Source organism: Syngnathoides biaculeatus, chromosome 19 (assembly GCF_019802595.1).
Source record: "Syngnathoides biaculeatus isolate LvHL_M chromosome 19, ASM1980259v1, whole genome shotgun sequence".
Lineage (NCBI taxonomy): Eukaryota > Metazoa > Chordata > Actinopteri > Syngnathiformes > Syngnathidae > Syngnathoides > Syngnathoides biaculeatus.
Window position 1 is genome coordinate 1,545,360 of NC_084658.1, and position 22,353 is coordinate 1,567,712.

The following is a 22,353-nucleotide window of genomic DNA, read 5'->3' on the forward strand; positions in this document are numbered from 1 at the left end:
AGACGCAGAGGCTCGCAATCCGGTGCACAAGGTCAATGCCACAAGAGGGCGCACAGACTGGTGCTTCCGTCGAGTCATTTCATGAATCTACGCTCCCCAGCCACCAAAATAGATGGCTTGCCGCCGTGTGCTTCACGGAGGCTTGGCTGTGTGGACGTGTTCCCGATGGAGCAGTTACGCTACCAGTTTGCTCACATACGCCTCAGAACTATGCTGCTTCACCTGGCAGGAACTTTTGGATTTAGGATACTAACACAAAATAAGTTTCAACCAACTTTCAGCGCAAACATAACATTCCAGACGATATAGCGAGATCGCTAGGCTCACCATGGATTGTTGTCGAGCCATTGAAGTGGAGTTTGCGTAGGAGGGAGAGGAAGCAAAAATTGGGCCATCGGTCTACCTTCCTCTAAGGCTAAGGAACGATCCTCACACGCTACCTCTTCCAGGCTCGTACCTCACCAACGCCAGATCCATCGTCAACAAAATGGACAATCTAGAATTACAATTTGCGATTAATTGCTGTTAGTGACTGCTGCTGCATCCTCATCATTATGGAGACCTGTCTTCACGCAAACATTGCCGATGCTAGTGTGCAGGTAGCAGGCTGCACTCTGCACTGCTTGGATTTGACTGATTGGATCATCAGTGGTGGTGGCGATCTGTGTGTACGTGTGTGATTATTGGTGCAACAACAGCGTGATTATTGAGAGACAGTGTTCACCTGACATTGAGTACCTGTCCGTTAAACACTGGCCCTTTTACGTCCCGAGGGAATTAACTGTAACCATCATTACATTTGTTTATATCCCACCAGATGCAAATGCTAACGCCGCACATTCTCCTGCTGTCCTTCGTTGTTGAACAGCAGCAGGGCCACACCAAAGGCACTCACATTACAGCCAGAGACTTAAAGAGGACCAGTCTAAAGACTGTACTCCCGAAGTTCTACCAGCATGCCAAATGTCCAACGAAACAATTTGTCATCCAACATTAGGCATGCCTACAGAACCACACCCCTCGCCCACATGTGTGAGTCACACCATATCTCCCTGCTGCTCATCCCTTCATATACCGCCCTCAGACACAGATCCAGGCCCACCACAAAGTTTGTTACAACCTGGCCAGAGACTGCACTCACTGGATCTCAGAACTGCTTCCGACACACAGACTGGGACCGATTTGAACATCAGGACCTGGACACATAGACAGGCTGCACTCGACAAAATCAAGTCCTGTATGGAAACTGCGTGTGTGTGTGTGTGTGTGTGTGTGTGTGTGTGTGTTTAAAAAAAAAAAAAAAAAAAAAAAAAAGCATCAGGGTTTTTCCAAACCAGAAACGCGGGATCACCAGCAACTCACTCCTTATGGCTGTGACACTTCTTTCAGGTCAGGTGCTTTCAGGTCTTTACAGCACAGCTCAAGATCAACTGAAAAAAGGCATTAAAGATGCCTTTTTGGTGAGGTAAATTTATTAAGAAAATAATAATATGCAACAATTGGTACAAATTGACCCATTTATCATGGGTTACATAAAATTTAACAAGAATATACTACAATTGAGACAATAAAATGGGAATTCCCAAGAAATATATTCAATCAAGCCAATAAGAAAATCTATCCAGTTTCTGTACCGCTTATCCTCACAAGGGTCACAGTGATGCTGGAGCCTATCAGCTATCTTTAGGCGATAGGGACAAAACTGGTCGTAATCGGAAGGCACATAAAAACAACCAACCATTCGCTTGCTCATACACACCTAGAGGTAATTTAGAGTCTTCACTCAACCTACCACGCATGTTTTTAGGATGTAAGAGGAAATTTGAGTACCCGGAGAAAACCCATGCAGGCACTCGGAGGACACCTGAACCCCACACAGTCAAGACTGATATTTTGAACCGGGGTCCTCAGAAACGAGAACTAGATGTGCTAACTAGTAGTCCACCGTGCTGCCCTAATAACAAAATCTTCTTCTTTTCCTTTCGGCTTGTCCCGTTTGGTGTCTCCACAGCGTGTCATCTTTTGCCATCTTAGCCTATCTCCTGCATCTTCCTCTCTAACCCCAACTGCCCTCATGTCTTCCCTCACCACATCCATAAACTTTCTCTTTGGTCTTCCTCTCGCTCTTTTGCCTGGGAGCTCCATCCTCAGCATCCTTCTACCAATATACTCACTCTCTCGCCTCTGAACATGTCCAAACCATCGAAGTCTGCTCTCTCGAATCTTGTCTCCAAAACATCCAGCTTTGGCTGTCCCTCGAATGAGCTCATTCTAATACTATCCAACCTGGTCACTCCGAGCGAGAACCTCAACATCTTCATTTCTGCCACCTCCAGTTCAGCTTCCTGTTTCTTCAGTGCCACCGTCTCTAATCCGTACATCATGGCCGGCCTCACCACTGTTTTGTAAACTTTGCCCTTCATCCTAGCAGACACTCTTCTGTCACATAACACACCAGACACCTTTTGCCAGCTGTTCCAACCTGCTTGGACCCGTTTCTTCACTTCCTGACCACACTCTCCATTGCTCTGTATTGTTGACCCCAAGTATTTGAAGTCGTCCACCCTCGCTATCTCTTCTCCCTGTAGCCTCACTCTTCCCCCTCCACTTTTCTCATTCACGCACATCTATTCTGTTTTACTTCGGCTAATCTTCATTCCTCTCCTTTCCAGTGCATGTCTCCATCTTTCTTATTGTTCCTCTGCATGCTCCCTGCTTTCACTGCATATGACAATATCATCTGCGAACATCATGGTCCAAGGGGATTCCAGTCTAACCTCATCTGTCAGCCTATCCATTACCACTGCAAACAGGAAGGGGCTCAGAGCTGATCGCTGATGCAGTCCCACCTCCACCTTAAATTCCTCTGTCACACCTAAGGCACACCTCACCATTGTTCTGCTGCCATCATACATGTCCTGTACTATTTTAACATACTTCTCTGCCACACCAGACTTACGCATGCAGTACCACAGTTCCTCTCTTGGTACTCTGTCATAGGCTTTCTCTAGATCCACAAAGACACAATGTAGCTCCTTCTGACCTTCTCTGTACTTTTCCACGAGCATCCTCAAGGCAAATAATGCATCTGTGGTACTCTTTCTAGGCATGAAACCATACTGTTGCTCGCAGATACTTACTTCTGTCCTGAGTCTACCCTCCACTACTCTTTCCCATAACTTCATTGTGTGGCTCATCAACTTTATTCCTCTATAGTTCCCACAGCTCTGAACATCCCCTTTGTTCTTAAAAATGGGAACTAGAACACTTTTCCTCCATTCTTCAGGCATCTTTTCGCCCACTAGTATTCTGTTGAATAAGTTGGTCAAAAACTCCACAGCCATCTCTCCAAATTGCTTCCATACCTCTACCGGTATGTCATCAGGACCAACTGCCTTTTCATTTTTCATCCTTTGTAGTGCCTTTCTGACTTCCCCCTTTGTAATCATTTCCACTTTCTGGTCCTTCACTCTTGACTCTTCAACTCTTCGTTCTCTCTCATTTTCTTCATTCATCAACTTCTCAAAGTATTCTTTCCATCTATTTAGCACACTACCGGCACCAGTCAACACATTTCCATCTCTATCCTTAATCACCATAACCTTCTGCACACCCTTCCCATCTCTATCCCTCTGTCTGGCCAACCTGTAGAGATCCTTTTCTCCTTCTTTCGTGTCCAACCTGGTGTACATGTCTTCATATGCCTCTTGTTTAGCCTTTGCCACCTCTCCCTTTGCCCTACGTCGCATCTCGATGTACTCCTTTCGCCTCTCCTCAGTCCTCTCAGTATCCCACTTCTTCTTCGCTAATCTCTTTCCTTGTATGACTCCCTGTATTTTGGGGTTCCACCACCAAGTCTCCTTCTCCCCTTTCCTACCAGATGACACACCAAGTACTCTCCTGCCTGTCTCTCTGATCACCTTGGCTGTCGTCGTCCAGTCTTCCGGGAGCTTCGGTTGTCCATCGAGAGCCTGTCTCACCTCTTTCCGGAAGGCCGCACAACATTCTTCCTTTCTCAGCTACCACGGTTCTCTGCTCTACCTTTGTCTTCTTAATCTTCCTACCCACCACCAGAATCATCCTACATACTACCATCCTATGCTGTCGAGCTACACTCTCCCCTACCACTACTTTACAGTCAGTAACCTCCTTCAGATTACATCGTCTGCACAAAATATAATCTACCTGCGTGGTTCTACCTCCGCTCTTGTAGGTCACTATATGTTCCTCCCTCTTCTGGAAATAAGTGTTCACTACAGCCATCTCCATCCTTTTTGCAAAGTCCACCACCATCTGCCCTTCAAAGTTCCTTTCCTGGATGCCGTACTTACCCATCACTTCTTCATCACCCCTGTTTCCTTTACCAATATGTCCATTACAATCTGCACCAATCACAACTCTCTTGCTGTCTGGGATGCTCAGAACTACTTCATCTAGTTCCTTCCAGAATTTCTCTTTCAACTCTAGGTCACATCCTACCTGTGGGGCATACCCGCTAACCACATTATACATAACACCCTCAATTTCAAATTTTAGTCTCATTACTCGATCTGATACTCTTTCCACCTCCAAGACATTCTTAGCCAGCTCTTCCTTTAAAATAATCCCTATTCCATTTCTCTTCCCATCTACTCCGTGGTAGAATAATTTAAACCCTGCTCCTGAACTTCTAGCCTTGCTACCTTTCCACCTGCTCTCTTGAATGGACAGTACATCAACCTTTCTCCTAATCATCATGTCAACCATCTCCTGGTCTTTTCCTGTCATAGTCCCAACATTCAAAGTCCCTACACTCAGTCGTAGGATCTGTGCATTCCTCTTTTTCTTCTGACGCTGGATCCGGTTTCCTCCTCTTGTCTTCGACCCACAGTAGCTGAATTTCCACCGACGCCCTGCAGGTTAGCAGTGCCGGGGGCGGGCGTTGTTAACCCAGGCCACGACCGATCCGGTTTGGGATTCTTTAGATGAACGCTCATATTTGTTTGGCACAGTTTTTACGCCGGATGCCCTTCCTGACGCAACCCTCTGCATTTATCCGGGCTTGGGACCGGCCTACAGATTGCACTGGTTTGTGCCCCCATAGGGCTGCATTGCCCTAATAACAAAATACATATTTAAATTGCAACATAGCCAGTGCTCACCTTAAACATAAGTATATTCTACATTAAAATAGATTTAAATTTAAAAAAATGTTGTTAAACTAGGAGTGTAGTGCCTACCAATTTTGTTTTTGGATGTAAATATAATGTTACGTATGGAGACTGCTGCAGAGCACAGCATTGAGTTGTCTTGGGCTTGTTTTGAGAGATGAAAACTGAAATCCTCAGATAACAGAGTCCTGTGCTCGCAATATTCGGTCCAAAACACTACAACTGATGTATAGATTCTGGGCGGATTTCGTATTGTATCTGCTGCCAATAAAGTATTTTTACCCTTTAAGTACAGATATCCGGTTGCATTGGTTTAAGAGATTCCAACCCTAACTGCACTACCGATAGTATGGAAGGTGACCTATAGATGGTTTCCCCTTCACAGGCACACCTCGAGGAGGACAAGACTTTTGCCTTGCTGGACAATAATGATGATGATGATGACGATGACAAGGAAGAGGCAAAGGATTCGGACGAATTTCTGGATGATGAGCCTGGCATGGATTTCCATGATGCTACAGGGTACAAACTTAATTCCTAAATCGTACATAAAAAAAATTAATCTTTCACTCAGGGTTCGTACAGATCAGGGAATTTCTGGAATATCATCGGAAGAAACGTTGCCTTTTCCAGGTCTTGGAAGGTCCGGTAAATAAAAAATATTTGGCTTGGGTCAGGGAATATCATGGGATTTTCAGTCACTGTGACTTGACGGGTGCGATCGCACTCGCAAATCTGCACATTCGAGCACGAAAAATCTTGCGCATAAAATTTGTTACGAGTATAATTTTTTTTATTTATTCCACTCCACCCAACACGGAAGCACTTGGTCTCCTGATAGTTTACCTGACTCCGCCCCCTTTCGGCTCTTAAAGGGGTACACTCATAATTACACCATTAAACATGCTGCTTGTGTTTACTCTCGATAATATTGGTAAAAGTTAAAAAAAATGTTGGGGTATCTGAATAATAGAAGAAAAAATAGTGAAACTAGATGAGATTTTCTCTTTGAGTAAAAAAGGTCTGGTGAAGCCAAAGTAGGAAGTACAGGATGAGATGGTGTATAATGTTAAAATTCCACCTTGGCACAGCCTGATAGAGGATGAAAGCATAGACTATGCAGTGCACAAAAAGCTAATTCTGTATTTTAAATATAGGAGACCTCATAACATTAACCTTAAAACTGTTTGGTAGCATCATTCAGCTTTCAACATGCATTGCTAAAGATATTCTGCAGCCAATAATTCAGTTTTACACCAAGAAAAACAGACAGGGATATCATTGTGGCTTAAAAAAAATGAAACAGTTAGATGCGGCATTTCAAATTTACAGTTCATAGTTGGGTTGGTTTGGTTAGCAGTGTATTTTTTTGTTTGTTGACATTTCATTGTAAGTTTGCAAAAACACAAAATTGTTCTTTAAAATGTTCTGATGGGAATGTAAATGCTGTAATCTGAATCTTTGAATGAGCCATATAACTTCAATGGATTACACTGATCTGACCACAGTGCATACGTCTGATGTTGCTCACGGTGGTCAAAGGGGGCACTCACGGCCTTAGTGTATTTGTTCAGACATGTAAAAAATTAGAGGGAACATTGGTTGTAGGCAAGTTTGAAGCCCAAGACTTGCTTGCATAAAGCCTTCGTAACTGAAAAGTACGCTTACCTGACAACACAGCAGATAAGAAACCACTTTCGAGTGTGCTTTACTGCCAAGTTATAGTGATAGGATAAGCAAACTCAAAAGCAAATGGCTTTGTAAAAGCATGCCCATGTCCCTGCTGATTACATGCAGAGCCAATGAGTTTCTTATCAAGATTCCTTTTATACACTTGTAATTATAGTTTATAATTTTAATAACCATAAATTTCACAGTCATTATGATGCACCTGCTCCATTGTTAAGCTTTGGCACTTATTAGGTGGCAACACACGATCATAAAGCTGAAATATTGCTGTCTGCCAAAACCAGTCAATCCAATATTAGTAATGGAATTTTGTCTTGAGTAGCTGGAAAGTCATGGAAAATTCATGGAGTTTTGATTCTCTGAAAGTGTACGAACCCTGTTCACTTTTTATCTCTTGTGTTAGGTTCAGTGTGGAGAACGCCTTCATTGATGAAAAGGAGGATGCCTGTGATGCACTTGGGGAGCTTGCCTACAACACTGGGTATTTAAGTATGCTTAGAATTGAATAAGCAAATACTGTAGACATTCCCCAAGTAAGTACAGTGGACCCAATATGATGGCAACAGATGAGTAGCACATTTTTGAGAATAATTAGCACTCCCCTAACAGTGAGTAATTACCCAATGCTTACATTGACCACAAAACACTTTAGTAGCATTTAAACCTTGTTACATCTTCAAATATTGCTGTGCCCTTAAAACTACAGTAAACATCTTTTGTGATGATGACGATGGTGAATTACTGTAGCGGTTCAGTCTGGTGTAAAACATTGAACTTTTTTTTTTCCATCTACCCATATTAGCAGTTAGAGCTAGTATGTTTCCTGCCTCGTAACCACTGGATCCTTGCAATGACATGAACTGATGGTCATGGATTGCGTTGAGCTGTTAATGGATTCTGTTGGTTTTGATGCTATATTCTGTCTTATTTTGGGGGAAAATGTTTTTCTTTATCCATACAATCAAGGAAGAAAAATTTCAAAGAAAACAAAACTCTACTCTTGAGTGGTGGTGGCTACAATGACAAATAGGCTCTAACATGTGTGACTATAATACCGTAGTTTCTCATGTACAATATGAATTCTCACCCCAATTAATCGGAATTAAGTAGAGTTCATTATAGATAAGTAAATACCAAATGTAAAAAATAGTGCACATTGTGTTTTGTATACTGTTATGTAGGATTTTTACAAAGGTGTACACTCATTCCAAAATGTAAAACCTGTTACAAATTTACATACAGTGGTAGGTCTACTTACAAAATTAATCAGTTCTGGAAGGCATTTAGTAACTTGAATTTTTCGTAAGTAGAAATGCATTTTATTTGTAAATTGCCTAGTCCGTTCCGAGGGGTATATTTAGAGATGGTTACATAACTTTTGGTGTCGATTGGTCCCAGTTTTGTGACATTAACCCTTTCCGGGCAGGGGTTTTAAATTTGCAACAAAATATTAACATAATCAAAAATTTTAACTCCAGAGTATCATTTTCTGAAAGTATCAGATATTTGGTCCAGAGAGGGTTAAGAGACCTTAAACTTTTTCTCTACAGTGAGCACCTATGGTGAGGAAAGCTTTTGTCCTTAAAATCCCGAACACAGTAGCACCTCTACTTATGAACGTTTCTAGTCAGGAAAAATTCAGGTTACGAAACACCTCCTCGGAAAAATATTTTCTCTAGTTATGAAGGAAATTCAGGACTCGAAAGGGAAAAAAAATGGCGCTGGATTACTCAAATTCCACCAAATATAAACATCCTGTATCTTGGGTTGTGTGGCGTGATAGAGCTGCTCTCACAGGTTTACGCTCTTTGGAAAGGTACAACTTTTTAATTTATGTTATTAGCAAGTTTATTCATCTTTCTTCACCAAGGCCCCCAAGAAACTGTAGTAAAATTAAGTTGTGTGCGTGCGTACATCCATATGTATGTTTTCTCTTGCCTGTCAAAGTTTGCCTCCTCCTTCCCTCACGATCCGTTTTGCCTGTCACGCATCCTTCTCTTCGCATAGTCACCCAACCCCAAAGGTAAATGTACATACATTTTTTTATTATTATGTACATTATGTACTTTGAATGGTTATTCGGGTGGAGGAGGTAGTCATGGGGTTTGAAACGGATTATGCTATTTACATGTAAAATGCGCTTCTACTTACAAAAATGACTTCCGGAACGGATTAATTTCATAAGTAATGGTACCACTGTATTAGGGACTTCATTATGATAATAGAAGATGGGGAAGGTGGCACAGTTAGAGATGTCACATGCTGTTTTGGGACGATTGGTTTCAGATTTGTGTTATCAAGTAATGTTAAGCTTTTTTACCTTAAGTGAGGGCTGTCCTGATTTATGGGAGTAAAAAAACAAACAAAAAACACATTTGTGCTCAGAATGCCCACAGAGCATAAGGTTTATTTGAAAAACATAATAAACTATGGATAATGTTTCATCATGTTTTGACCAAAGAGAGAGCAGCCAATTGATTGTGTGCAAGGGTTTTTCTCAATTTTAGGGGTGGGCATTAGACTCCATCATATATTATGCAACAAATTACAACAAATTATAGTCTGTCAGCATATATTGTAAAATAAATTACATTTTGTATTTGTGTCTGGTCCACACAGACAGATTGAAAACTACATTTCTTTTGGGGGAGATTAGAATGATAAAAGTGCATGTTAAACAGTTTTTTTATACAAATAAAAAGAGTGTTCATGCCGCTCTAATAAATGTGTTGTATCCTTGCTCCCATCTGATTTTCTGATCTGGGTATTTGCATGAACAGGACATTGTTTTCCAGTTAATTGGGCAAATCAGTATGTCTCCAATTGTTTTCAGATTTTTTTTTCTTTAATTCTAGCCATGTTTTTCTCTCATTTTATTTCTTTTTTCAACAGTGCTGTTTTCCAGCCCTTCTTGGAGTCCAGCTTCCAGCAGGTTTTCAAGATGAGAGATGTAAGTTATTCACCCTGCCTGGCTCACCTCCCACTTTTTCATGATTTTTGTAACTTCCCGGTCTAGTATCCCCATGAAGATGTTCGCAGGGCAGCGTTCGGGGCCATGGGCCAGTTCTGCCGTGGACAGCACAGGATTTGGAACGAGAATCCCACTGACTTAAATCATCAAAGTAAAATATGCTGCAGAACTTCTTTTTGTGAGAACACGGGAAATGACAGAGTAAAAAGTCTCATCCTGTTCCTTCTGTGGACAGCCTTACTGAAGATGCTGGATGTGGTGTTTCCCAGTTTCCTGGAGATGGTGCGCACTGAGCCAGAGCGCCAAGTTGTGATGGCCATCCTTGAAACTATGAACAGTGTCATCAAGACATGCAAGGAGGAGGTTTTCAAGAACCCTACTCGCCTCAAGGAAATTAGCAATGTTATCCGTGACGTTTTGAAGAAGAAGGTGAGAAGACGACTGACATATTGACATAGGTTGTGTGACACAATTTTGGCTCTTAAGCTATTATACTCTGTCCATTTTTTTCTACACTACTTATCCTCAATTTCTATCCACAAAGTATTCTAATTCAATCAGCATGTAAATGTGATTATCAACCCTTGTTCTCAACACTGACCTGTGTTAATGAGAGAATCACTGACATGATGTCAGCTGGTCCTTTTGTGTCAGGGCTGAATTTCTGTGGAAATGTGTGTGTGTGTGTGGGGGGGGGGGGTGACATTCATTTTCATGGCAAATGCGGCCTTTGCAATTAATTTCAATTCATCTTATTACATTTCATAACATTCTGGAGTACTTGCATTCAAATTGCTATCATAAAAGAGGCAGTAGATTTTTTGAAAATTATTTTGTCATTCTCAAAACTTTTGGCCACGTATTTATTTGAGTGGTGCAAATGATTTTCTGCGTGTAGAAAATTTATTTTGCCTTATTGTACTCTAAAGAGTCTTCCCGTTTGCCTAATTTATGTTAGAAATTAAAAAAAAAAATCTCTGCAGCGGCCCGGCTCATCCCCCCAGACCCACGTACAATGTTTGGTTTTATTTTATTCATTTGTCACATCTTTCTTTCCTTTTGTGTTTCCATGTCTGACCCTAAACTGCGCCAGCCAATTGCAGCGCACATAAAAAAAATAAAATAAATCATTCGCGTTCACACTCGCACCTCTGGACAGGTTAGTCTTCAATTAACCCACCATGCGTGTTTTTGGGATGCGCGAGGAAACAGAGGTACCCAGAGAAAACAAACGCATGCAGGCAGAGAACATGCAAATTCCACACAGTCAAGGCTGGATTTGAACCCACGTCCTCAGAACTGAGAGGTGGATGTGCTCACCAGTCATTCACCGCAGTGGCAGTTGTTATTCTTTAATAATTTGATCCTTTTATTTCTGCTTCCAGACTGAATGTCAGGACAGTGATGAAGCTGACGATGACGACCAACAGGTTGGCTCTCCAAAACTACTACTACGACGGTTATAGACATATTGTACTACTCTTTTCATGGACTGTTCAGATTCATTCTATCAGGGGTCAGCAGACTCTCAAAGACCGATTTCGACCCGGTTTCCACAGTAAAGACAACACTGGGAGCCACAAACACTTTTACATCTGAAATGAAGATTTAAGCATACAGCGGTACCTCGGTTTTTGAATGTCTCTTGTTTTCGTACAAATCGGTTTTTCGAACGAAAATTTCGAGAATTTTTTGCTTAGGTTTTCGAACGAAAATTGGTATTCGAACGTCCCGACCAGCTGATCCATGAGGATTTGTTATTGTGCTTTCGAATGCAACCCCAAAAATAAAGGAAACGACATTATGCATGTGACCGCGTGCGACGCAACAAATTGACCCACACAATCCTCAGCACACGGATGCCAAGTTGTGAATGCCATCCTTGCAACTATGCGTGTTTCTGAGCTATCGAAGAAGTATGGCATGGCGAAGTCGACGATCAGCAACATTCTGAAACACAAGGATGCCCTCAAAGCAAGTGATGTTGATAAAGGAGTAATCGTGTTGACCTAGCAGAGGCCACAGATCTTGGAGGAAGTCGAAAAGTTGCTTCTTATTTTCATAAACAACCAGCAGTTAGCTGTTCGAGAACCTAGGCACCACTTTATATAATAGTTATGTTTTTTGTCCATACTCCCCCGAAAGTGTGTGTGTGTTTTTTCTCGTTTTCGGCCCCCTTGAACTTTTCAACCTTTTGCCACATTTCAGGCTTCAAACAAAGATTTAAAATTAGTTGTCCAGAATCAACAAGTGGAACAAAATTTATTGGCTATTGAGAATTTTTTTAACAAATAAAAACCTGTGTGTGTGGGGGGGGGGTTGCAATATTATTCGGCCCCTTTACTTTTAGTGCAACAAACTCACTTCAGAAGTTCAGTGAGTTTCTCTGAATGATTGACTGACGACGATAAATAATAAATAGAATCCACTTGTTTGTAATCAAGTTTCCGGATACATGCACCTACTGTGTGAGAGTCTCGGGGTTCTGTTTAAAGTGCAGAGAGCATCATGAAGACCAAGGAACACACCAGGCAAGTTCGCGATAGTGTTGTGGAGAGATTTAAAGCCGGATTTGCCAAGTTTTGCACGTCGAGAGACTGAAATTCTTGCCCATTCTTCCTTGCAAAATATCTCGAGCTCAGTGAGGTTGGATGCAAAGCGTTTGTGAACAGGAGTCTTCAGCTCTACCCAGAGATTCTCGATTGGGATTCAGGTCTGGACTTTGACTTGGCCATTCTTACACCTGAATACGTTTATTTGTGAACCATTCCATTGTAGATATGGCTTTATGTTTTGGATCATCGTCCCGTTGGAAGATAAATCTCCATCCCAGTCTCAGGTCTTTTGCAGACTTCAACAGGTTTTCTTCCAGAATGGTCCTGTATTTGGCTACATTCATCTTCCTATCAATTTTAACCATCTTCCCTGTCCCTGCTAAAGAAAAGCAGGCCCAAACCATGAGACTGCCACCACCATGTTTGACAGTAGCGATGGTGTGTTCACGGTGATGAGCTGTGTTGCTTTTATGCCAAACATAACATTTTCTATTGTGACCAAAAAGTTTGATTTTGGTTTCATCTGACCAGAGCACCTTCTTCCACATGTTTGGTGTGTCTCCCAAGTGGCTTGTGGCAAACTTTAAACAAGACTTTTGATAGATATCTTTGAGAAACTGCTCTCTTCTTGCCACTCTTCAACAAAGGCCAGATTTGTGCAGTGTACAACTGATTGTTGTCCTATAGACAGACTGTCCCACCTCAGCTGTAGATCTCTGCAGTTCATCCAGAGTGATCATGGGCCTCTTGGCTGCTTATCTGATTAGTCTTCTCCTTATCAGAGGTCAAAGTTTAGAGGGACGGCTGGGTCTTGGTGGATTTGCTGATCCTCTGTCCATTTCAATATGATTGCTTCCACAGTGCTCCTTGAGCTGTTTAAAGCTTGGGAAATCTTTTTGTATCCAAATCCAGCTTTAAACTTCTCCACAACAGTATCTTGGACCTGCCTTGTGTGTTCCTTGGTCTTCATGTTGCTCTCTGCACTCTAGAAAGAACCCTAAGACTATCATAGAGCAGGTGAATTTGTAGAGACTTGATTACATACAGGTGGATACTATTTATCATCATCAGTCAACATTGGATCATTCAGAGATCCTCACTGAACTTCTGAAGTGAGTTTGCTGCGCTGCAAGTGAAGGGGCCGAATAATATTTCACGCCCCACTTTAAAGTTTTTTTATTTGTTTAAAAAAAGTATAAAATATCCAATAAACTTCATTCCACTTCACGATTGTATCCCACAAATTTTTCACAAGTAGAAGCACATTTTTCATGTAAATAGCTCGAGTGTAGGGACTTGAATGTTGAGACTATGACAAGAATAGCTCAGGAGTTTAAATATTATGAGGAGAGAGGTTAATATATTGTGCATCCGAGAAAACAGGTGGAAGCAGGGTTTGTAGATGAAGTAGTTTTGAGCATCCCAGACACTGAGTTGTGATTGGTGCAGATTGTAATGGACATTTTGGTTAAGGAAACGGGGGCGATGAAGAAGTGATGGGTAACTACGGCATCCAGGAAAGGAACTTTGAGGGACAGATGGTGATGGACTTTGCAAAAAGGATGGAAATGGCTCTAGTGAATTTTTCCCCAGAAGTGGCAGGAACATATAGTGACCTACAAGAGGTAGAAGCCCTCAGGTGGAACATATTTTGTCCAGACGATGTAATCTGAAGGCGGTTACTGACTGTAAGGTAGTGGTAGGGGAGAGTGTATCTCGACAGCCTCGGATGGTGGTATGTAGGATTACCCTGGTGGTGTGTAGAAGATTAAGAAGACAAAAGTTGAGCAGAGAATCCTGTGGTGGAAGCTGAGAAAGGAAGAATGTTGTGCGGCCTTCCGGAAAGAGGTGAGACTGGCCCTTGATGTACAGGAGGAACTCCCAGAAGACTGGACCTACAGCCAAGGTGATCAGAGAGACAGGTAGAAGAGTACTTGGGTTGTCTTCTGGTAGGAAAGGGGAGAAGGAGACTTAATGGTGGAACCCCAAAATACAGGAAGTCATACAAGAAAAGAAATAGGATACTGAGAGGACTGAGGAGAGGTGAAAGGAATACATTGAGATGCGAGGTATGGAAAAGGTAGTGGGGGCAAAGGCTAAACAAGAGGCATGTGACGACATGTACTGGAAAGAATGAGAAAAGGATCGCTACAGGTTGCCAGACAGAGGGATAGAGATGGAAAGGATGTGTAGCAGGTAAGGGTGATTAAGGATAGAGATGGAAATGTGTTGACTGGTGCCAGTAGTGTTTTAAATAGATGGAAAGAATACTTTGAGAAGTTGATGAATAAAATAATAAATGAATAAATAAATGAGAGAAAAGGAGGAGTGGAAGAGGCAAGTGTGAAGGACCTGGAAGTGCTAATGATTAAAAAGGGGGAAGTTAAAAAGGCACTACAAATGATAAACAAATGGAAAGGCAGTTGGTCCTGATGGACATGCATGTGGAGGTATGCAAGCAATTTGGAGAGGTGGCTGTGGAGTTTTTGACAAACTTATTCAACACAAAACTAGCGGGCGAGAAGATGCCTGAAGAATGGAGGAAATGTGTGCTAGTTCCCATTTTTAAAAACAAAGGCAATTTGCAGAGCTGTGGGAACTATAGAGGAATAAAGTTGATGAGCCACATAATGAAGTTATGGGAAAGAGTAGTGGAGGCTGGACTCAGGACTTAAGTAACTATTTGTACAATGACAAGAGTACCAAGAGAGAACCTGTGGTACTGTATGCATAAGTCTGGCGTGGCAGAGAAATATGTTAGACTAGTGCAGGACATGTATGATGGCAGCAGAACAATGGTGAGGTGAGGCTTCTTCTTCGCTAATCTCCTTCCTTGTATGACTCCCTGTATTTTGGGGTTCCACCACCAAGTCTCCTCCTCCCCTTTCCTACCAAAAGATACACCAAATACTCTCCTGCCTGTCTCTCTGATTACCTTGGCTGTCGTTGTCCAGTCTTCCGGGAGCTTCTGCTTTCCATCGAGAGCCTGTCTTACCTCTTTCTGAAAGACCGCACAACATTCTTCCTTTCTCAGCTTCCACCACATGGTTCTCTGCTCTACCTTTGTGTTCTTAATCTTCCTACCCACCACCAGAGTCATCCTACACACTTCCATCCTATGCTGTCGAGCTACACTCTCCCCTCCCACTACTTTTCAGTCAGTAACCTCCTTCAGATTACATCGTCTGCACAAAATATCCACCTGCGTGCTTCTACCTCCGCTCTTGTAGGTCACTATATGTTCCTCCCTCTTCTGGAAGTAAGTGTTCACTACAGCCATCTCCATCCTTTTTGCAAAGTCCACCACTATCTGTCCCTCAAAGTTCCTTTCCTGGATGCCGTACTTACCCATCACTTCTTCATCGCCCCTGTTTCCTTTACCAATATGTCCATTACAATCTGCACCAATCACAACTCTCTCGCTGTCTGGGATGCTCAGACCTACTTCATCTAGTTCCTTCCAGAATGTCTCTTTCAACTCTTGGTCACATCCTACCTGTGGGGCATAGCCGCTAACCACATTATATATAGCACCCTCAATTTCAAATTTTAGTCTCGTCACTCGATCTGATACTCTTTTCCCCTCCAAGACATTCTTAGCTAGCTCTTCCTTTAAAATGACCCCTACTCCATTTCTCTTCCCATCTACTCCGTGGTAGAATAATTTAAACCCTGCTCCTAAACTTCTAGCCTTACTCCGTTTCCACCTACTCTCTTGGATGCACAGAATATCAACCTTTCTCCTCATCATCATGTCAACCAACTCCTGAGCTTTTCCTGTCATAGTGCCAACATTCAAAGTTCCTACACTCAGTTTTAGGCTCTGTGCATTCCTCTTTTTCTTCTGACGATGGATCCAGTTTCCTCCTCTTCTTTGTCTTCGACCCACAGTAGCTGAATTTCCACCGACGCCCTGCAGGTTAGCAGTGCCGGGGGCGGGCGTTGTTAACCTGGGCCACGACCGATCCGGTATGGGATTCTTTAAATGAACGCTCATATTTGTTTGGCACAGTTTTTACGCCGGATGCCCTTCCTGACTCAACCCTCTTCATTTATCCGGGCTTGGGACCGGCCTACTGCAGGTTAGCAGTGCCGGGGGCGGGCGTTGTTAACCCGGGCCACGACCGATCCGGTATGGGATTCTTTAGATGAACGCTCATATTTGTTTGGCACAGTTTTTACGCCGGATGCCCTTCCTGACTCAACCCTCTTCATTTATCCGGGCTTGGGACCGGCCTACTGCAGGTTAGCAGTGCCGGGGGCGGGCGTTGTTAACCCGGGCCACGACCGATCCGGTATGGGATTCTTTAGATGAACGCTCATATTTGTTTGGCACAGTTTTTACGCCGGATGACCTTCCTGACGCAACCCTCTTTATTTATCTGGGCTTGGGACCGGCCTACTGCAGGTTAGCAGTGCCGGGGGCGGGCGTTGTTAACCCGGGCCACGACCGATCCGGTATGGGATTCTTTAGATGAACGCTCATATTTGTTTGGCACAGTTTTTACGCCGGATGACCTTCCTGACGCAACCCTCTTCATTTATCTGGGCTTGGGACCGGCCTACTGCAGGTTAGCAGTGCCGGGGGCGGGCGTTGTTAACCCGGGCCACGACCGATCCGGTATGGGATTCTTTAGATGAACGCTCATATTTGTTTGGCACAGTTTTTACGCCGGATGACCTTCCTGACGCAACCCTCTTCATTTATCTGGGCTTGGGACCGGCCTACAGATTGCACTGGTTTGTGCCCCTCTAGGGCTGCATTACACTACTTCATCCAATAAACTGAAACATTGATTTCATGTTTGGGCATATGAGACACCATACAATAAAGCTGTGTACAGGTCTACACCACTCCAAATGACAATAATATTTATTTGGTTAAACAAATGTCATGGATGTTCGGAGCTGAAGTGATTGTCCAGGTGTATTTGGCTTATTTTCCTCCACATGATGAAATTACCATGTTAGATGAAAACATGCTGTAATGAAGTTTTTGTCTGTGTTCCTGATGGACATTCATCATTGTTTGAACATCACCTGCTAGTTAGACTCAATATGAGAGTCTCTGTTAATGCTGCGTTTGTTTTAGGCTGAGTACGATGCCATGCTCCAAGAGTTTGCGGGTGAAGGGATCCCCATCCTGGCTGCCTCGGTGCCTGCAAACAACTTTGCTCCTCTCCTCAATGATCTGCTTCCTCTCATCATGAGCAAAACTGTGAGTTAAGATTTGCTAACAAGACATGCAACACATACCAACTTGATCAGTGTCAGCCATCAGTGCTTTTATCCCAGAGCTAGCAGATGATTGCACCCGTTGGATGCCAGCACTCGATGTCTATAATTCTTCCCATACAAAGACAATCATACTCAATCTATGCAGCAACTTGACAGTTTTTCCCAAAATGATCATCTGCCAACATGGTGAATGTGGTTGGAATTGCCGCTTTAGCCTGAACAGTTGATCACCATTATTCGTGAGATACAGTGAGTGCTCGGCCTTGATTACCGACTTTTCGGGGATACAGTGATGCTTCTACTTACGTCTCTAGTCACAAAAATTTCAGGTTTCGAAACACCTCCTTGGAAAAATATTGTCTCGAGTTACGAAAGAAATTTAGGATCTCAAAGGGAAAAAATGGCATTGATTTCCCCAAATTCCAAAAAACAAAAACATCCTGTATTTTCATCTGTGTGGCACGATAGAGCTGCTCTTCCATTGGCTATCGCCAGAGCATTTTCCTGGCATCCCATTGGCTAAGAGAGACATCAATCATTGCCCATGATGCTTTTTGATTCCCTTGGATACTCGACTGTCACCGAATCACGCTAGCGCTGTCCCAGACTGCCCGTTTGAGACCCCTGGTTTAGACCAATAGTAGGCAACACCATGGGCATCTGGTCAGCACATTCGTTTCCTTTGTGGAGTTTGTATGTGCAGTGTTCCCCCATTATTCACGGGGGTTAAATTCCTGACACCCCCGCGACTAATTAAAATCTGCAAATAATGGATTCAGTATTAATACACACTGGTTACACTGTCAGCACCAGGCAGTGAGGAACAATTGCATTTCACATCTGTAAAGCGACGAAGCTTACATTACCCTATACGCAGCTTGTGTAGGCAGGTCATGACTGACAATGTTGTACACACGGTGTCTCAAAACTAAAATTAATACACCACAGCAAACAGAATAGCATAACTAGCAAATTATAATAAAGGACCTCCATAGTGCCACAAAACAACATTGGGAACATGTAAATAGTGTTTAAAGTGCATGTTTTGTGTGAAAATCTTTCGTGAGTCATTCTTTTATTTGTTATATTATTTGCTAGTTATGCTACTCAGAAATGAAGATTGAAGTTGAGGTTCTCGCCTGGTGTGAACAGGTTGGATAGGATTAGAAATGAGCTCATTAGAGGGACAAGCAAAGTTGGATGCTTTGGAGACAAGGTGAGAGAGGGCAAACTGATTTAGACTTGTTCAGAGGCGAGAGAGTGAGTTTGTTAGTAGAAGGGTGCTGAGAATGGAACTGCCAGGCAAAAGAGTGGAAGACCAAAGAAAAAGTTGATGGATGTTGTGAGGGAGAGGAGGATGCACGAGATAGGCTTAAATGGAAAAAGACCCCGAATGGGACAAGCCGAAAGAAAAAGAAGAATTTGCTAGTTATGCTTCTCTGTTTGCTCCTCCCGCAACCCGACCTCATAAAGGGGAGGAAAATGGATGAATCGATGGATCTGGGCTGTTCAGCCTGTGGCTCTTACCTGGGGTGTGAACCAGAACAGACCAATCGACAGTCTAGAGAGAGTAATTGACTACAAGTAACATTATAAAATTATGTGTGGATGAAGGGGAGATGGGTCCATTCAGTGAAGACATGCCATAGCTAATAAATAGAAAGGAAAAGCACAGTACAGGATGTGGGAAATGACCAAGGCAGTGCTACTGATGACTGGTGTGTGATTTTTTTTTTTTTTTTTTTTTTTTTTTTTTTTTTTGAGTCTGAACACCTACAAGAACATTGAGTTATTGTTTTACAATTTGTGATTGTCAGTGGTCCCAGCAGTTAATAATCCAGAGCACATGTATTTTATTTTTATCATATAAATGTAGCTAAAATGTCATTAAAAAATATTTTACAAAATTCTCAACACAACAGAAATTAAATAAATTAGCATCAAAGTCAGTCTCAAGATTTTATTCGAAATGTCACTTAGATTTGGCAAGTTCCATAACTCCCCAGAATGTGACGTCACATGAAGACATTGAGCCAGAGAGTGAAAAAGCTATCAAAGATGGCTAGGAAGCGAGTTGTATATGACTGTTCAGTGTGAAACGCTGACGGAGTACGCTTACATGAATGGCTGAAAGATGAACAGATAGGCAGGTTATGGACCAGGTTTGTGAATACAAACCAGACGCATTGGACTTACAAATCAGTGGACAGTAATATGTTCCAAGCATTTCACAGAGGACTGCTTTGAAAACCTGGTACAGCGTTCACTTGGGTTCGGTACCAAGTAAGTACGTATGTGTTCAATTATTTTGTATTGACAAGTATCTACCTTGTTTTAAATATTAAGTACAATACCGATACAGATATATATGTCAGCTAATATCCGTATCCATGTGATGTTTAGGAGGTGACAATTTGGACATTGTATAAAGTTAATGTTGACGCTGACGTCTTACTGAAATTCGACAACGGCAGTGTGTGCTCACAAGTGTTAGGTGTGTTATTTACAATACGAGCGAAATGCATGTAAGTAACGTCAAGATTGGGCTATAAATGTGATTTTTTTTTAAACGCAGAACGACAGCGAAGGTATCGATTTTTGTTTTACGCCGACTCAGTCGCTAATACAACAACAAACGACTCACTGTTGTGTGCAAGCAGCATCACATGTTTAAACGTGTGTGTTTCCTTTTGGCTTGTCCCGTTAGGGGTCGCCACAGCGTGACATCTCAGATGAACGCTCATGTTTGTTTGGCACAGTTTTTGCGCCGGATGCCCTTCCTTGAGGCGCCAGTGAGATTGACGTTTAAACGGGTATGAATGAGATTATTTCATCAACAAGGTGTACGTAGATTTCTTGAGGCACCTACCACTCTGTCTTTTGGGTGCGAAGTTCCACGTCAACTTGTCAGGTCTCACCGAATCCTGTCTTTGTGTTGCATTCGTGAACTCAGGTTCGAACATATAGTGAAGAAAATGAGTATTTGAACATCCTGCTATATGGCAAGTTCTCCCACTTAGAAATCATGGAGGGGTCTGAAATTTTCCTCGTCGGTGCATGTCCTCTGTGGGAGAGATCATGGCCGTAGTCATTCTCTCCTTAATGCAGTGCTGTCGTCCTTTCCCGTGTGTCCTTTCCCAAATAAAAACACCCCCAAAGCATGATTCTACCACCCCAATGCTTCACAGTTGGGATGGTGTTCTTGGGTTAGAACTCATCATTCGTCTTCCTCCAAACACGGTTAGTGGAATTATGACCAAAACGTTCCATTTTGGTCTCATCTGACCAAAAAACTTTATCCCATGACTCCTCTGTGTCATCCAATTGGTCATTGGCAAACTTAAGACGGACCTTGACGTGCTGGTTTAAGCAGGGAAACCATCCGTGCCATGCATGATTTCAAACCATTGACGTCTTAGTGTATTACCAACAGTCACCTTGTAAACCGTGGTCCCATCTCTTTTCAAGTAATTGACCAAGTCCTGTCGTGTAGTCCTGGGCAGATTCCTCACCTTTCCAAGGAACATTGAGACCCCACAAGGTGATATCTTGCATGGGGCTCCACTCCAATTGAGATATACAGTCATGTTTAGCTTCTTCCATTTTCTAATGAGTGCTCCAACAGTGGACCTTTTTTCACCAAGATGCTTGGCAATTTTGCCTTTCCAGCCGTGTGGAGCTGTACAGTTTTGTCTTTGGTGACTTTGGACAGCTCTTTGGTCTTGGCCATGTTACAAGTTTGAGTCTTTCTGATTGTATGGGGTGGACAGGTGTCTTTATGCAGCTAACGACCTCACACAGGTGCATCTAATTCAGGATAACACATGGAGTGGAGGTAGACTTTTAAAGGCGGACTAACAGGTCTTTGAGGGTCAGAATCCTAGCTGATAGACAAGTATTCAAATACTTATTTGCAGTTGTATAGACAGGTGTTCAAATACTTATTTGCAGCTGTATCACACAAATCGTTAAAAAATCATACATTATGATTTCTGGATTTTTCTTTTCAGATTCTCTCTCACAGTGGACATGCACCTACGATTAACATCTCAGACCCCTCCATGATTTCACAGTAGGCGAACTTGCAATATAGAAGGGAGTTCAAATACTTATTTTCTTCACTGTATATGGTTTAATTCCACCTGCATGGGATGTTTTTCGAACATAGGAAGAATAAGAAAATTCCTCCTCTTAGGTCCTACAGTGCCCTCTATAATTATTGGCACCCCCAGTAAATATGTGTTAAAAGCCTTAAAATACATTTATTGCAGAAGAATAGTCACACTGAAAATTTTAGGAAAATGTAGCCTCCAACTCAAATGAATTGTAAGAAAATAAAAAAATCCCTGACTAAAAAAGTTATTTTCCATTAAATCAACTGTTCCACAATTATTGACACCCTTAACAATTCCCAGGAAATAAATATACTTGAAGGATTTCTGTCATTTCTACAGTCGTTTACAAAGTTTACCAGAGTGTGTAGGAACATATAATTAGTAATTCATCACTTCCTGTTTCCCTGGGGTATAAATATGACATGACGCAGAGGCCATTTCTCTTATCCACTCTTAAACATGGGAAAGACAAAGGAACACAGCATACAAGTGAGGCAGATGGGCGTCGACTTTCACAGGTCAGGCAGAGCCTACAAGAAGATTGCCACTCAACTGCAGCTGCCCATATCCACTGTGAGAGGAAAAATTAAGAAGTTCAAAACAACTGGAACAGTGGTAAACAAGCCTGGATGAGG

At 42.4% G+C, this 22,353-nt stretch overlaps 1 protein-coding gene across 6 annotated transcripts in view; it reads left to right on the plus strand.

The window, feature by feature from the left end:
- ipo4 (importin 4) overlaps positions 1–22,353 on the plus strand; it is a 63,009-nt gene that overhangs the window by 25,176 nt on the left and 15,480 nt on the right. For all 6 annotated transcript variants that reach the window (XM_061804842.1, XM_061804841.1, XM_061804843.1 and 3 more), the window contains exons 20-26: positions 5,536–5,672; positions 7,243–7,320; positions 9,732–9,789; positions 9,856–9,961; positions 10,046–10,239; positions 11,196–11,240; positions 17,458–17,583. In XM_061804842.1, coding sequence (XP_061660826.1) covers positions 5,536–5,672; positions 7,243–7,320; positions 9,732–9,789; positions 9,856–9,961; positions 10,046–10,239; positions 11,196–11,240; positions 17,458–17,583 — 744 coding nt within the window. The remainder of the gene's footprint in view (positions 1–5,535; positions 5,673–7,242; positions 7,321–9,731; positions 9,790–9,855; positions 9,962–10,045; positions 10,240–11,195; positions 11,241–17,457; positions 17,584–22,353) is intronic.